The sequence below is a fragment of the Archocentrus centrarchus genome, chromosome 8 (assembly GCF_007364275.1).
Source record: "Archocentrus centrarchus isolate MPI-CPG fArcCen1 chromosome 8, fArcCen1, whole genome shotgun sequence".
NCBI lineage: Eukaryota > Metazoa > Chordata > Actinopteri > Cichliformes > Cichlidae > Archocentrus > Archocentrus centrarchus.
The window spans coordinates 8,030,214-8,047,616 of NC_044353.1; the positions used below are offsets into that span (position 1 = coordinate 8,030,214).

The 17,403-nt window shown below is 41.9% G+C and overlaps 1 protein-coding gene across 1 annotated transcript; it reads right to left on the reverse strand.

Moving 5' to 3' along the window:
- Window positions 1-1,723: 1,723 nt before the first annotated feature.
- Window positions 1,724-14,457, reverse strand: gng13b (guanine nucleotide binding protein (G protein), gamma 13b). Its single transcript, XM_030736222.1, has 3 exons — window positions 14,033-14,457; window positions 4,057-4,183; window positions 1,724-1,882 (listed from the first exon to the last, which is right to left on the reverse strand). Exons 2-3 carry the CDS (start codon window positions 4,152-4,154, stop codon window positions 1,777-1,779), a joined length of 204 nt encoding a protein of 67 aa, XP_030592082.1. The 5' UTR covers window positions 4,155-4,183; window positions 14,033-14,457; the 3' UTR covers window positions 1,724-1,776.
- Between the last annotated feature and the right edge of the window lie 2,946 nt (window positions 14,458-17,403).

Here is a 17,403-nt window from a genome sequence, read left to right on the forward strand (position 1 = left end):
TGAGAAGTAAGCAGAGTTTGAACTTGTCTCCGGTTTATTTTTTTTTTCACTCTTCTGTTACTTTTGCCACTTTTCTTGTGCGAGAGCTTAACCGAGCCGAACGCTGCGAATGCCTCAGAGAAAAAGGCTGTCAGAAAGTGTGCGCCATTATACAGATTTCACCCTGCATTCGAGTGTGGCCATTCTGACAAACATTTCACACAGAGTCAACCATACTGGCACTTTAGACCATTTATAGGTTTGTTTCCACATTTCAAATCCTTAAAATGAACCTTTCTTGTCTTCGAAAGTCTAATCTGTAACTGTCGATTATACTTGTGATTAACATAGAATATATAGCCTGTTAGTGATCTGTGTGCACCATGAGAACCTATAAAGACTTGCAATTTATAGTGGGATAGGATATCCGTCATGGCCTGCTGCATACTCATGTAATGGACTACAGCTGCCCCCAAGCTGATGCTTTGAATATGGAGAAAGATACAAAAAAAGATACACTCAACCATTCCAGCTGCCCACACAGGCAGCACAACAGATTGCATTCTATTTGTGATATACTTTGCAGCCCAAAGCGTATTTTTACATTTATTTTCCTGTACTTAATGCACATAACCACACAGACAAATGCTAATGTGCTGCTGAAGCTATGCCTCCTGTGTAGTCACTTCATGCATCTTTGATGGATTGGATGGCTATAGGATATTGAAAAAGCTAAATGGGCATGCACTTAAGATGAAGTGAACTCTGTCTACGTAAATAATCTTGAAAAGTGGCGCATAAAACATGTTTCATCTCTATCTTTGTGTTAGCACATGGATGATTTTCTAAAGGACAAATTCTCCTTTTTATGCCATTTTCAGCAGATACATCACCATCATCCTCTGCACTGGAATAAAGCTGGAACCGACTTATATGTAAGCCCAGGAAAAGGAAGCTGCATCACCATCACATTGGTGATCTGGCTAACGGTGATGCTAATGGTCATCTAGCTAATGGAGACGTGCTATATATTAGTGTATTAACTTGTATTTGGAGGCCAAAAAATGGTTCTCAATAAAAAAAAAAAAAAAAAAAAAAATATATATATATATATATATATATATATATATATATATATATATATATATATATATATATATATATATATATATACACATGAAAAGTTGATCCTCATGTGTGTGTATGTGATCTCTGTTTATTTACAAATCACTATAGGTTCTTATGGATCTTATATAATCTATTAACTAAGTTTAAAGGGGTCTGACTCTACATATTTTAATGGCAGTCATCTCCAGTGTGAAACTAAATTCCCCAAACAGTCAGTCTGGCATTGAGAATGTGACTCCATTGCACACACTAGAAACTTTAGTTAAAAAAAAAACTGCAGAGAAATAGCTTGTGACTGGCAGCTGCAGGAATAAAAGTTGCCATATATTCATACAAAGACGTAGTACAAGTATTGATCATTTCCGTCATATATCATAAAAATGACGCATTGCCGTGGCAGGATTAAACTTGCAGTGTTATATGTGTGAATGTGCGTCTCTGTCAGTGTGTATTTTGGTGCCCTTGGGGTGTGTGTGTGTGTGTGTGTGTTTGGGAAAGGGTTGGGTATGCCAGCAGTTGTACATTCACGGTGAGAGGTTAGGAAGCGCTGTCCTGCCAGTGCGTTCACAGGACGGGGAGGGTCAGCTTCGGGGGGTGGGGTGGGGTGGGGTGGGGTGGGGTCATCTGTAGGGTGTGTGCTGAAGTTGAAGGGTCATCAAATGGTTAAATCTAAAGAAGGATGCATTTTCCTTTCTCCACCCACGGGTTGTTCTTCATCAGCTCCGGGTTCAGGAAGGGATCCTCTGGGACACCATCCTCTATCCACTTTACCAAACTTTGTGGAGAGAAAAACACAGAGAGGGGCATTTTTTAAATTCTTGAGGTATAGTCTTACCACAATCTGTCCTCTGTCCTCTTTCCCGTATAAAGCAAAGGGACAAGGAGAAACTGAACAGCCATAAGTAACTAATTACACTTCTGCAAGTAACCCTGGTTCTGATGTGGAATCAGAAACAGGGAGGGCAGTTTTGATTTTGAATTTGAAGCCGTCAGCTTTTCTGCTCTTTTGTTGCCATGTCCCAACTTTCTAAAACATGCTGCTGGCATCAAATTCAAAACAGTAAAAACAGTGCAATGCTAAACTGTGTATTTTTATATATGGTAGCGCCGGTCTCTGGCTGCATGACCGCAGATGCTCGTCTCTGGATGAGTGATCTGGAAAGATCGTTTCGTTGTGTGCCTTGTGTGCACAATGACAATGAGTTGAATCTAACATCTAACATTTCATACGGCATCTCAGGTTTTTTTAGAAACAAGGTTACAGAAAGCTTCGTTTTTGAGTTTCACAGAAAAATAGGCTTTTATATTAACTGATATAGCTGCCTATGCCATTATGAATCCATTTCACCTGCTTTGGTGCAACTGAAAGCGACAACAAGTGCACTGGAGAGGCAACAGCAAGACAACCGTCAAAAAGGGAAGGATTTTGCAGGTTGTAGCCTCAGATCATTGTTCTCTCTCCTTATCCCTCCCAACTGAGTTTGCTCTAGTTTTGCTTTTTTGCAAGTGTCCTTGTCACTGCTGGCAGCGTGAGACTGTACCTGCAGCCCGTTCAGGTAGTCCAGCTCCTCCAGGATGGAGACCATCACAAGAAAGTTTACTTTGTCTTTGCAAAATCTCAAGAGCGTGGAGGAGATAACAGGAGCAGGGCTGTAGACTGGCATCAAACCAGCAGCAGAACCGGGATCTGCTCAGGGACACTGCCAGAGCTTTGCAGAATGACCTCCAGCAGGGTAACCATATGCATGTTTTTCCAAGCGCTTCAGAAACAGACTCAGTGAGAAGGGCGTAAAGTCCCGAAGTCCTTTAGTGGGACCTGTGCTCACAACCTTAGCAACATGCAGATCAACTAGCATTCGCCAGAGAAAACCAGAACTGGCAGGTCCACCACTGATGCATCATCCTCTTCACAGATGACAGCACGTTCACACTTAACACATGTGACAGACGTGAAAGAGTGGAGCCAGCTTGACAGGTTTGGCTGTGGGTCATTGATGGTCTGGGGAGACACGCCCTTGTAGGGTTGCACATACTCCCATGCACTAGCCAACAGTACCCTGACTGCTGTTAGGTACCGGTATGAAATTCTCAGACACACTGTCACACTTTATGCTGCTGCAGTGGGACTTGGTTCCTCCTGGTGCAGGACATTGCCCAGCCTCATGTGGCCCTTGGTGACAAAGCCACTGATCCAACTGAGAACCTCTGGGACATTAAGTATTGGTGCATCTGATGCTGCCAAATAGCATCCAGTAGCTCACAGACACCATACGACATTTCATCGGGAGCATGCCCAGACATTACACTGATGATGCAAGCTGGATCAGGCTGTGATTTCAATTTTATCTTTGATTTGTGGTGTGATTGGGAATCCATCAAAAAAAGTTGATGATTATGATCACTCTACTCTCAACATAGAACGTATTTCAGTAAAGATTTTCAGCTCGAACATTTCATTCACCAAGATGTGAGATTTCAGTGTTCCCTGCATATATTCAAATTATGCTTCATACGAGCACCTGGTTTGTCTTCTGATTTAACCCCATTTGCTGATGATGAGGGCAGAGACAAACGTCAAAAAGCAGTGAGGGGACATGAGTTGAGACTGTGTTGTCTAGCGTATGCTGATGAACTGGACCTTAAAACTATGTATGAACTAGTGCTAATTTATAATAACAATCTACTGAAGAAACACCTTTGAGAACTATACTGAATTAATTAGTTACACTACACAGAAAGCAACAGCTAGACTATGCTAATCGCTTCTAGCTGAAACTTCATGTTTAGTCCACAGCAAATGCAGTTGCCAGCGTGTTCAGTGTATTTAGCTAAAACAAACATCTTCCCCCCTTTCAGTCTCAAAGGCTCAGAGCTATTTATATTTTCTTGTGCACAGTTGATTTTAGGGTCTTGAACTCTGTGCAGCTACTCAGTGCAGTAACTACTCACTCAGTCACTGTTTTGGAGGACTTCTCTCTTTTGAAGGCCAGCTGGTACTTGAGGCTCTCCACCTCCTTCTTCATCTGGGGCAGGTCCATCTCATCCATGGCTGCAGCTTGTTGTAGGGCTTTTCTGCCTGCACAAAGTGGGAGGAGGCCACAGTTAGATTTATATAAAACACTGTTAAATAGCAGGCAGACACGCTCGATACATCTGTGCCCTGCAGCAAGAACACCACGAAGTACATCTGATTTATAACTGCTGCTTAGCGATTCCACCTACAGGAAGGAGAACAGAGGCTGTTAAATTCATAGAGTACGACCAAGTGCTGCCAAAAATCTGACAAACTCTTAACTCTACAGGATACATTCAGTTGATTTCTTTTGTGTTCGTTGAGGTTCATGTTTCCACTTCCATGGCTTTAATGAATACTTTGATAATTTCATACTAAGGTTAGAAAAGTTTCGCTTCTATTACCCCAAAAGAAGGAACAGGACAGCATGTACTTGCGCCGTGTCCCAGTTCTCCCTCCCCATCCCATCAGCCTAACCTTTCTCCTGTACTATTGTGTGCACATGTGCAGCACCAAACCTCACTCTGTGAGGCACATCTTGAGTACTGAAAGGCATAATTGAATTTCAGGTTCCTGATAGCCGCTATCAGCATGTTTGGGAACTGTCCCACTCTTTTCATCAGCACAGGTTCCTAGCATCAGTGCAAAACTGGTCAGATCGATCTTCTTTCCAAAGTTTTTTTCTCCCTTGCAAATCTTGTAATAAGTTTCTAAAACTATATGCAATTACACAGTCTGTTCCATCCATGCAACATAATGTGATCAGCACTTCTTTTATGCAACCGGTAGAAACTAATGCATCAGTAATATGCGCTGCAGGTCATATCCATTTCATCCATGAAAGGAGGAAATGCAGTTAGCTAAAGACAGAATCGCTCCTGTGAAGACAAAACAGTGGCATATTTTATCATGACATAAGATATAACTGACAGGTGAGGGCCAACTACTGTATTTCACTATCATGTCTCCCATTAGCAGTGTTTGAGTGTAACTCAACTAACTTGCTATTTATGTCTTCATTGAAGTAACTGGTTACTGTTATGGCTACCATTTAATTTGGTCCTGGTTATGTGGTGGAGAAGATGCCACCCGTACATCAACTCACTGTGAAACGAGTCCACTCTGAGCTATATGTACAGCAGCCTACATACCTGCTGGAGTATAACCAATGCTAGCAAGCTAAATGCAAAGGGATGTTTATGTAACCACAGATTGCAAAAAAAATAGACTGTAACAGTAAAAAGAGAACATGTAATGTTAACCATTTTATTAACATATTTGGGTCACTTTAATTTTACTTTAATACAATGTTAAAGTAATTTTTTTGTTACGTAAGTCTTTCTTCTTCATGCTACTTTGCCAAGTGTTATTCAAGAGGACTGAAACAGTTGAGCAAAGCAGTCCCTACTTTATGCTCGACTAAGCACATCTCAAATGCTTTGGACTTATTTCGGACAGTAGATCTAAAATGAATGATCTAAAATGTGACTCTAGATAGATAACGGTGAACATGAAAGCCACATCGTCAGTGATCTCACTCTGAAAAAAAAAAAAGACCTGTTCCTTTAAACACAGTATGTTCAGGACTTTACATAACCCAGCGTGGCACTCAGGGTGAAATGTATTTTGAAACAGGCTGAATTTGCACCTACATCTGTACCTGTATAGAAGATCTGATTTACAAATAATTAACAGTGCAGCGTTGATGTCTGTTACAGGACGCTGAGGCCAAGAAAGCCAGAAATATCAGCGGTAAACTCTGCACAACAGCGGTGTCTTCTTTTTCTTCTGCTGCGTCTTTTTTGTTCCGTTCCTCCCTCCTGCTCTCCCTTACTCCCCTCCCACGCTATGTGTCCACTCTACTCTCTCAGTAATACTCGGCCCCTCTCGTGTGTGTGTGTGCTTGTGTTTGTGTACCCCTGTGCGTGCCTTTATGAGTCATTTGAGGCTCCGGGTGAGATGAGTGCTTGTGTAGTCTGCACTCAGAATTGATCCTGTTGAGATTCTTCTGAACAGAAACAGCAATGGTATTTTTGAGGGGCGCTGAATAATGCTTGATACTACGCAGTGGTCCTTTATGACAGTTTAGTGAGTGAGGGAGCATATTCAGGCAGGAAATAGCAGCCCTGAATTTGACAACTACTTTATGGTCTAGATGCTAAAGAACTATCCAGTTGGTTACTATACCCAAGGCATTTGTTTTATGCAATAAAGACTGCACAACTTTATGTAAAACTATCCTTTGAGAGACAGTTATCAGCTTAAAATATAAAGGGACTCCTTTATATTTTAAGTCTTCCCTCTGTGTTCTGTTAATAGGTTAGGATCCAGTCACACAGGCCAGTCGATGACCCCCTAGGATAGGGAAAATGTGTATTTGCTGGCCATCACTAGATGAAAAACTCCTTGTGATTGCTTTTGTCATTAGCAAAGGTCTGCTACAGTCCATAGTTTGCATGGAAGATGCTGACTTGTCTGCAAACACTCACCGAACAGCGGTGACACTTGAAGAAGTTTGACAAGTAGGCATCTTTCTTGCAAACCATGGGCAACCATGGCAATCTGCTAGCAGCTGTAGCACTGTAACACCAGCCAGCCAGGAAAAACAGATTTTTCCCTAGCAACCAGAGGTTGTCATTACTATCTAGACCTGTGTGACTGAGGCCTCTGAGTTAGCAATGCGAACACAATTTGATCAGGACAAAGATTTTGGCACCGAACTTGCCAAGTTGCTGCTCATATAGGTGAAAAAAGTAAATGTTTGGTGGACAGTAAGAAACTTTGGACAGTGGTGGAAATTCACATATTCCATAAAGATTTATGCTATTTGTAATACAGTGGTAGGTTGTCATCATCAGTTTCTGCTGATGTAGTGTGACCTAGATTAGTTCAAAGCTTCCAGTAAAATGAAGTAAACGAATATTCATTTATCACAGACTGGAAATTAATACAATATTTAAACAGTCTGAGGGATAAACTGCAGCACGTCATCTTTGTCAAAACCTTTTTGTTTCCACATTCCAACTTAATGCGCATGAACACGCCGAAGTAAAAAGAATGACTTCCCAACTTGGAATATGCAACCACCTTAGCAGCAGGTGAGCGAACATATGCTGCTGTGCATCAATATCCATCCCAGAAACCCAGGTTGTTCCACCCATGTGTGAAAGAAGACACAAAATGTGTCACTGCCGTAGTTTAAAAGCAACTGTTTTCTTACTGGTTTTGGATTCAAATTACTGCTGTACTATTGTTACCTAGCGGTAGCCTACCCATGGTCTGGTGGTTAACACGTTCACCTTATATGTGAAAGCTCCCAGGTTTGAGACCAGGAGGAGACACAAACCTCAGGGGGTTACAAGCCCAGATAAAGGAAGGGTGTCAAGTGTAAAAACGATGCCTAATCAAACATGCAGATTTATGTCCTTGGGAAATAAAAGTATCATCCTGAAGGGAGCAGGTATTGTCCCCTGGTGACCTCTACGTCCCTCTTTTATACTACCTATGGCAGGCGAGCTTCAAATGCATCGTTCAGTATCAATCATCTTTGCTATGTATCTGCAAGAAAGTGAGTATTTCCTAAAACGTACAATCATGATAATTTGGCACGTTACAGCAAACATATTTATTCATCTTGCCAGAGCATCAATATTCAGCAACACTAAACCATAACTGGCAGTTAATGATTTTTCCTGTCTGAAAGTTGATATTTAGGACACGGGAACAGAACTAATCAATCATCAGTTGCCTCAGGCACGTGTGTAACAGCTACATGACTTTTTTTTTCATCTTTACTACGTCATCGCTATTCAAGAGGAAGGACGGGTAAAGGTTGCGGTTTTACAAAAGGCTGGATTGAGGGTGGAGTGTGAGAGAGAGACAGGAGGAGATACATGATCAGTGAGTCAGTGAGGTGTGTGTGCATATGTGTGTCCTTTTGCGGGTATGAGGAAAACACCAGGTGCAATATTACAGGACAACGTGTGTGTGTCTTACCAATATTAGACACAGAGAGCTAGAGCGATGGCTAGTTCCCGGCTGAGATCAGGTTTCAGCAGCATCCCCCAGAGACGACACCGGGATTGGATGCTTTCCTCCTTCTAACTCCATCACTCACCGTCTCCTTCATCCCTTCTACCTGTTTTTCTTTTTCACATTTATTTACCGCCCTCTATCTTTCCACTCCTCCCTGCATCCTTCTTTTGTTTCTTATCTCTGTTTGTCTATTGTCTTTTTTTATTTTTTACCCCACTGATTCATTGCCTCCTTGCTCTTTTTCCACATCTTCTCTTCCCCAGTCTGTTACTACTTTCCTGGGAAAGCAAAGTGTAGATTTCCTTTATTGCTCAAGCCTTTAAAATCACAAAGGAACATTGACCTTTGTTTGAACAAAATAAAACCTTAATTAAATCATCAGTTAAATACTACTGATGATGCCAGGCTGAAATGTTATTCCCATTATTGTAGCTTATACAGTAGCTGAGAATCTGACTCTTGTCCACAGCAGCAAAGTCACTATATAAACTGAACAATATTCCTGACATGAAAACACCAAGTGGAGTTTGGAAAGCATGGCCAACGCAGACATCTGTCACTACCCGTCATTTCCCTGCATCCTCCTCCCTCTGCTGCTGATGCGGATTTACTGCCTGCAGGTAATGCTGAGGGAGAGAAAGGGAGCAGGAGAGAGGGCAGCTGCTGTCTCAGCCTGTTGCTGTGTTTACGAGAACCTGCCAAATTTAGAGATACGTGGCTCGGTCAACTTGCAATTTTGCTTTGCACACAGATTTTATTTGAGCTGGTTTGGTTCACTTGGATGGGGCGCTATAAGAAAAACACTGGAGCGCAGCATATCTGATACTCGAATACTCGAATTTCACTCACCAAACTAAAGCACTAACTTCTCAGACGGTCTGTAAGACACAGGAAGCTGTAAAATTAGTCTAATAATGACATTAAAATGCTCTTAAAGGCACCAAAATCACCAACACAATGGAGGTGTTTTATTTATAGGAGGTGTAATTTATTTCCTTCAAAGTCATTTGGTTGTTGCTAATTAACAGTCTTTATTATTATGAGCCATGTTCACTCAGTCACACAGCTTTCTAACATCACATCTGTCACGTGTTAACATCATGATGGGTGCATCAGGGGCATCAGCAGGTGAATTGGGGGATTGAACTACCATCCTTCCTATTACTAGACATGAGCTACTCCTTGAAAAGTGAAGCAACACACATGCACACACATTTTAAATTTGCAGGTTTGTTTCTCATTAATTTGCAAGTTTTTTCCCGTAATCGTACAACTTTGATCTAAAGAATTTTTTTTTGTGGGAAGAACAAGGATGCCAAAAATGAATTGTACTACTAATGGCAAATATTAAATCATTTAATTAAACCAAAAATGAAATTTCATCTTTCATGCCCGCTGTTTTTTTTTCTTCTTTCTATTATATCACTTTTCCACTGCGCTGTCTCTCGCCATCTCCAATTACTCTGAATGGGACGGGATGAATACCCAACTGTGTAAATATGCGTTTGTCTGCTACAACTCTGCTTTGGGTAGCCTTAAACACCTCACAATGTAAATAATGGAAAGACTCTACCATTATGTGCTTTGCTGATATCTTACACTGTGGGGTTTGAATCAGGAAAGATCAAGAACTCTGCTTTATTCTCACTTTCCTCCTTTTCCTGCTCCCTAATATGTTTCCTGTCTCCTCCTGTCTGCCACAGAAATCACAGTCAACTTTATTGCGATCCCAATCTCATAATTCCTCCTCTGCTTCCTCTCACAGGGAAGACCCCGGCTTCCTCATAGGCTCTCCTGCTACGCTAAAGAGGATAAACATATCCGGAGTCTTTTCCCCCTCTGTCTCTACACCATCTGCCATTAAGAGAAAGCCAGCTTCAGGTTCACATGGGATGCAGTAAGGATGTGGTTTTATCTGCATGAAGTCCCAGAACCAAACTCTGCAGCTAAAGCTCACTGCACTGTTGTTACTGTCAGATAATTGACAAAGTCTGATGGTTGTTTTTTTTTTTGTTTGTTTGTTTGCTGACTCTGTTGTTCTGCTGGCTTCATCGAACCGTGACCGCCTGCACGAACGGGGCAACACGCAGCAAAGCAGTCAGAGCAGTTCACCTTCACATTTGGAGCAAGTTACTGTACCAGCCGAGGGAATTAAAGGGCCATGGGAACTTGCCCACTATTTTCTCTAATTTAACAAGCTACCTGGATCTGAAAATGATGGAAACGACCTTGTTGTAAACGAGCACGGTGGGAATGTGAGAAAATTCCCACTGGAGTTGAGCGTGTGAAAACATTTGCTCAGCACTTAACTTGGCTGTAACCTTTAGCATCGTTATAGGTGGGAAAGCGTGCCACTTTAGGACTGCACTGACTGTGGAATAATACTGAGTGTAGGCCAAGATGCAGATTATTTTTATAAGCATCATGCAAGAAACATGCCCAGCTCCCAGGAGGAGAACATGGACAAAGTAGTTATTGGAAAGACATCTTTGTTACCTCAATATGAACTCAGATAAGTGGGATAAACTAGCAGGATGCATGGAGGATATATTGCAAGACTGATGCAGTTTGACTAAGACTAATGTGGAAAGTAAAGCATTGCGTATTTCAGTGGATTGACTCAAGGGCTTCTATTTTTTAAAGCCATTTATTGTATTGTTTGTTCTTCTTTATTGTTATTTGTGTGTTTTTGCCTCATTTTCAGCTATGCACAACCTTCCACTAAAATGCTGGAATGAAACTGTGTCAGCTTCATGTCTTTACGGTTTCTATAAAGGCAAAGATGGCACTCTTCTTAGGTTGGACCCAGAGAAAAATTGCTTTCAACTTTAAACTCATAGAAATCATCATTAGTCTTTCTGTACAATTTTTTGCAAAGACTTTGCATTTCTTTGTTAATTTTACATCTCTTTGAAGTTATTTTGCATCTCTGTATTGGAACTTATTTCTTCTTTTCAGTCTCCCTGATATCCCTACACATTTGCTAAACGGTGACTTTACATTTGCGTTCCTCTCTGCGGCCCATGAGCCCTTCAACCACATGGGCCCCTGGGCCTGTTTCTCATGAGCACTTTCAGTATTCCTTCCTCTGCCATGTTGTTATGTTAGCCATGCCGGTGGCTCTGTGACGCTGTAATTACAAACAGCAGAGCTTGCACCACAACACTCCTGCCAGCACCCTGACGCGGTCCCGGTGATCAGCTATCATCTCGATGTTTAGCTGGCGTAACTTTAACATGGGCAGTTATTCTGACAGGTCACCAAACTCAGTGCAATTCTGCCTCTTGGTCCTCTGAATATGAAAAATATTTGTACAAAATCTGGTGTCAGTTATTTAAACTGTTTTTGAGACACAGGAACTTTGCTCTTACCAAAGGCAGTTCAGAGCAGCAATATGTGGTGTTTGGTTGAGGTGTGGCTGTCTTTGCAGAGCTCACTGCAGCCTGTAAGTTTAAATTGGGACACTTTGCCATGAATGGAGGTCAGGTTTTCCTCAGGATTATAAAAGACAAAGAACAAGTTAATTACATCTTTCTTATGAAAAAAAAAAAACTAAACTACTTTTAAGAACTTCTAATCAAATATTTTTATATCTGTTTGCAGTATTTTGTCACAGGAACTCACAGCACCTTGAAAAGTTGATCTTTAGTCAGAGTGTGGCCCTGCCTCAAAAAGGCTGTCATATATTTGTGTATGCCTGAAAGCTTTTAAAAAGATGTGTGTGTGTGTGTGTGTGTGTGTGTGTGTGTGTGTGTGTGTGTGTGTGTGTGTGTGTGTGTGTGTGTGTGTGTGTGTGTGTGTGTGTGTGTGTAGGTTAAAGTGGGGTGGGGGGGTGGGGGTTAAGAGAGGGTATATGGGTCACATAGTGATTTGGGTCAAAAGCATCCAGAGATTAACCTTTACCCCTGTCTCCACCGCTATCTTCCTGCCTCACATATACTGTGTGTGTGTGTGTGTGTGTGTGTGTGTATGTGTGTGTGTGTGTGTGTGAGAGAGAGAGAGAGAGACAGAGAGAGAGAGAGAGAGAGAGAGAGAGAGAGAGCGAGTGGAGCAGGTTCCACTGTGAGGTGAGCTGCTGTGAATGCTTAACATGTTGAATTGCTCTCTCTGACTGCTATGATGATGATTCAAAGTTAAAATAGAAAGCCAAGGGTGAAAGGGGGGGATGAATGTGTTAGAGTGAGTGAAAGAGTTTAAGGCAAAGAACAAAAAAAAAAAAAAGAATATGACAGAGAAGGATAAGTGAGAGGCAGAGAGAGACTGATGATTGGAAACAGAATGAGAGACTCTTCTCGCCTCTATAGCTACTGCATTGTAAATAGAGGCTAAAAATAGAACAGGCAGAGCTCTTCTGACCAGCTGAGAGTGGAGACTAAGAAAGAAAGAAGAGGCTCCTTGTAGTTACACTGAGGATGAGATGCTGCTGAGGATAATAAATGCCAGCTTCTGACAGATGATGTTTGAGCCTTTACAACCAGCTAATCTGATCAGCCCTTCAAATGAGCTCTGAAGTGGCTGGGACCAGTCCAGATGTTATCACACTAGTGGGGCCCTGTCTGCATGAGGGAAACATCCAATCAATGGAATCTGATCAATACAGGCATGAACTGAACTGGGTGGAAATGATGCTTGTGTGCATGTTTGTGGTTTGGTGTATGTGTGATCCTGTGGGGATGACACATACACCTGGGGTGTGCACGGCCTGCCTCAGAACACGAAACAACGACAAAGAGATGCAAACCGCACACAAGGACGCCAAATACAACCACAGTGAGAAACAAACGGCTATACGTGGAGACGAAACAACCAGAGAGAGATAAAAAAAAAGAAAAAGAAACAGCAACAGAGAGTAAAATATACAGACAAGCAAAACAACCACAGAGATGTAAAGCAACAATAAAGAGGCATTAAACAACTGCAAAGAGATGAAAAATAACCACAAATAGCTGACAAACATAAAAAAGAGATGCATAACAACCACAAAACCATGCACAGAGATGAAAAACAGCACAGGTGTAAAACAACTAAAGAAATTTAAAGGACAGAAATAAATCAACTACAGAGACAAAAAAAAACAGCTGTAACTAGAGAAAAATCACAGAGGTAAATGAGATGAACTGTAACAGATCAAATTACCACAATAAGAACCAAGAGATACACAACACATACAAAAATAAGCACAATGAAATGGATACACAGAGGACTACCCTAACCCTAACCCAAAAGACCACAGAGGGGTGTAAAACAACTACATTTAAGAAAAAAAAAAAACACACAACAAGACCATCCTCTCAGGCTGAGCGTGCATATCTTCATCCAGGGGTCCACTTTCTCATGGCCAGCTGTGGCTTTAGGTAATTCTAGGTTTGCCATCCATTTATTACTCACAGTGAACAGAGAATGAAACACAGTGTCACGAACTGGGACATTAAAACTAGAATCTTCACAACTTTTCACTCCTTCCCTAAAAATTTCGTCCTGAGCATCTTCTGTCCTCAGAACAAGGGTCAAAAGAGGCCAGAGAGCGAAAAAGGAGGAGGAGGAGGAGGAGGAGGAGGAGGAAGAGAAACTGCAGAGGACAAATATAAGTTTTATGTAACATTCGTGGGTTCTATGTAGCCTATTACCAAGGTGCCTGTGTGGTTGCACTCTGTGAAGTACGCTTGAAAAACGCTATCGAGGACATAGATATATAAGGAGTGTACTTAATGCCTCGCCTCTACTAAATGACATCCACAGATTCATTTAGGGGTCAGTTTGCCCTCCATGTTTTACGCGAATGGGCGAGCCTGTAATATTGCAATAAAGGCCCCGCTATGCTGGCAGAACAGGCACAGAAAACAGTAGAACGTGATATATATAATGTGGCTCTCCTACCTCACTGATGCGCTGGCGGAGGCTGTTGCTCTTTCCAAGTCTGACCGGTGCAGTTAAACTGGAGGGAGGGCAGAGGAAACAGCTGGACTGACTCACGGACAGGGATTTTTTTTTTTCTCCCCCCTCCAGCTAGAAAGCAAATAGCAGCGCACTTATTGTCAGTGGACTTAGTTTATCTCGGGGAGGCGGTGCGCACTCTCGGTATCCACTGGAAAAGATCGGGGATAAAATCCGCAGTCTCCAGAGTCAAAGACTCGATGACGACCAGTCTGAAGCTGTCTGGAGTGCTGGAGGAGTCTCCGTGTTAAGCCGGTAGTCCGGTTTGTCGCTGCCGCTGCTGAACCTGCACGAGAATGAGGCAGGGAAAGGACAAGTTAACGAACTGGTCCGGTGCGCGCTCCTCCGCTCGCTGCCCGCTTCTCTGCTGGGATCCTCCTATATGAGCGACAGTGCGCGCGCACGCGCGCGTGTGAGAGAGAGGAAGAGTGTGTTCCCCGAGGATGCGGTTGGAGAGTTGATCAGGCGAGCAAGGGGGTGGGGGTGATTAAGCAGGTACAGTTAAGTATAAGGGAAGACTTCTGTGCGTGCGTGCGTGTATGTGTGTGGACCTTTTTTGCCCACATTGCCAGACTGTGGATTTCTGCCCTAATATGGCCAGTTATAGCTTCATCCGCAGTGCCGAAAGAAGATTTAGGTTTCCACTCCGGAGGGAAAAAACCCAGGCATATTTGGGAATGTTTTATTTCACTTTTAAGAAATGCTGTAAGACAACAGAAGAACTGGGATTGGTTGGATGATCACACATTTTGTGTCAGCAGCTAAAGGGCAGATTCAGGGGCTGCAGTTTAGTGTCTTCTAACTAGTCTGTATAACTTTTGATTTACATTTTGATTCAATCTTTAATGGCTTTAACGGTCATGTGACAGAAGAAGCTTTGAGTTTTGATATCTGGCAAGGAAATAAAACAAAAAATCATACACTGTATATAAAAGATGGACATAGCTTCCTGGTCTTTCTGATGGTCAGCAGGGGACAAGTACGGTTAATGGGAAACCTTCAGTTACAGTTTCTATGACTTCATTAAATACATTCCTGTATGTATTAGGTCTATTGTGACTACACCCCCCCCCCCCACTGATTAATTTGAATTAACTCAAATAGAGTTATTTGAGTTAATTCAAATAACTCTATTATATTAAAAAAAAAAAAAACCTGACAATTTTTTTTTGCTTCAATGCTTCGTTTGTCGCCATGTAAATAAAAATAGACCTGCAGCACACAAATATTTAGGAGGACACATATGAATAAAAAGTACAGCATTAAGTCTGTGTAGGCCCCAGTTTTTCAACAAAAAGACTGAGAACACAGCAGCAGCAGTGAAGACGATGCTGTCACAGTTTAATGTGGAGCAAAGAGGCGGAGCTGTTACCATGACGGTGAGCTCAGGTGGAGTAATAGAAAATGTTTTTCTAGTATCTAAATCAGCAGCGCTTGTTGCCAGTAAAGCATTTACTGGGAAACAGCTGGAGGAGCCCCTCATCAAAACCCCTCATTGACAAGCTGCAGCATGAAGAGAAGCAAACTCTGCAGCTGCTCCATCCACTACTCTCTGGTTTACACAGCAAAAAAAAAAAAAAAAAAAAAATCTACAGTAAAACTACAGAAGTTAAAATAAAATATGCAGCTGAACCGTTAACTTAGTTTAACACAATGTTTAAATCATGCTGAAGGCTGGCTGCAGCCATCCTTCATATACAGTCTGCTGATTTATTACTAGCTGAATCTGGAGTTCTAATAGAAGTTAAAGTGCTTGTATGTTTCTTTCTGTTTTGGTCTGCTGTCTATTTCTTTACTGATACTTAAGCTTTTCTAAATGTCCTACAGTGGGTAAACTGTTTCTTCTTCGCTGGTTAGCCCGGCTAGCCCGTGTGCTCTCCACACATATAGGAGAGGCATGATGTTTTGATGCAAACAAAGATATTTGCAGAAACAAGCTAAAACGTTGCATTATCATGTCTATGATGTTATCATGTTTCATATTTTTCTCTTTATCTCTTTGTAAATCTCTGTATTTTTCCATCCCTGGAATGCTGCTCCACCTGCCTTGACCAGAAAGCTCTTTTAGGTTAACTTTAAGTGTGCTATATAAAGAAAAGTGACTTGACCGGGCTAACACAGATGGGATTGTAAAATAAACAGAACAACTGGGACTGATTGTAGCAGATTCACAAGAATAACCACTGAAAAAAGCTGAAGTGTTTAAATCTGTTCACAAAGTGAAATTGTGGTGTGAGTTCGAGTCAAAGCACAGGTGATAAATCGACCTGTGTCATTTGAAGTTTATATACTGACAGATATTAGTGCCAGTTTGCACATATAACACGAGAGCCAGTGTCAGCTAAAGTGCTGGCAGAATGGAATAAAAATCCTGCTACAAAGCAATGATTGCTGCTAAATATGAATAAAAGAAAGCGTGCCACTTGCATAAACCTGATCTTCAAACCCACAAAAAACATGAATTTTGTTCAAAAAACTAAGCACTAGATTAAAATTAATTTGTCTCGTCTTTTAAATCAAAAAAGTCCCAAGATTAATAAAACATTAAAAGTAAGACTTCAGTGACCGGTATCCCTTCTTCTGATTTTACATGAGAGAGAAGCAGCTGATATGTGAGCACTGATATTAACTTGAGGCTATCATCTTGAGACAAGGGTCCACCTCACAGCTCTCCTTTGCTGTACTCTGTTCCTGCTATGAGAACATCAAACTCCAGTAAATTGCTCTCAGCCACATCGCGCCTGAACTGGCCGTCTAAAATTCCAGTTTGCTCTGAATCAGCAGATGCGAGTAAGCTGGCACCATCTGTCAGCAGATGTCTTGTAACCTGAGTGAGGACCCAGGACTCAGATTTAAAGACTGGTTAAAACAGTTTTCATAGTGGGCGAGTATCACCTGGACACATCGAGCAAGAAAATGCAAAATGCAGTTCGTTGCACACAAAATGCAACGCAGCTTCAGGGAGCACATCTCACTACACAGCATGGAGATGTGAATGATTATATGCAGTCCCCTAATACTAGTTTTAAGCAAGAAAAGCTTCAGATGATGCTCTGCATTAGACTGATAGGACAATATGTGTCCAGGGGTCCAGTACCCCCCCCCCCCCCCCCCCCCCCAAAAAAAAAAAAAAAAAGATGCAAAAGGGAAAACTGCAAAAGCAGGACTGGGAAGTTAAGAAATGCCTTTCTGAAATCACTTTCTCTGCAACATCCTGCCCTCCCCCCACTTTAACAAACACACTTTGCAGACTCCATTAAGACCTGCGATGATCTCAGGGAGTGGCAATGCCAGGATGCTGGCTAGATGGAATT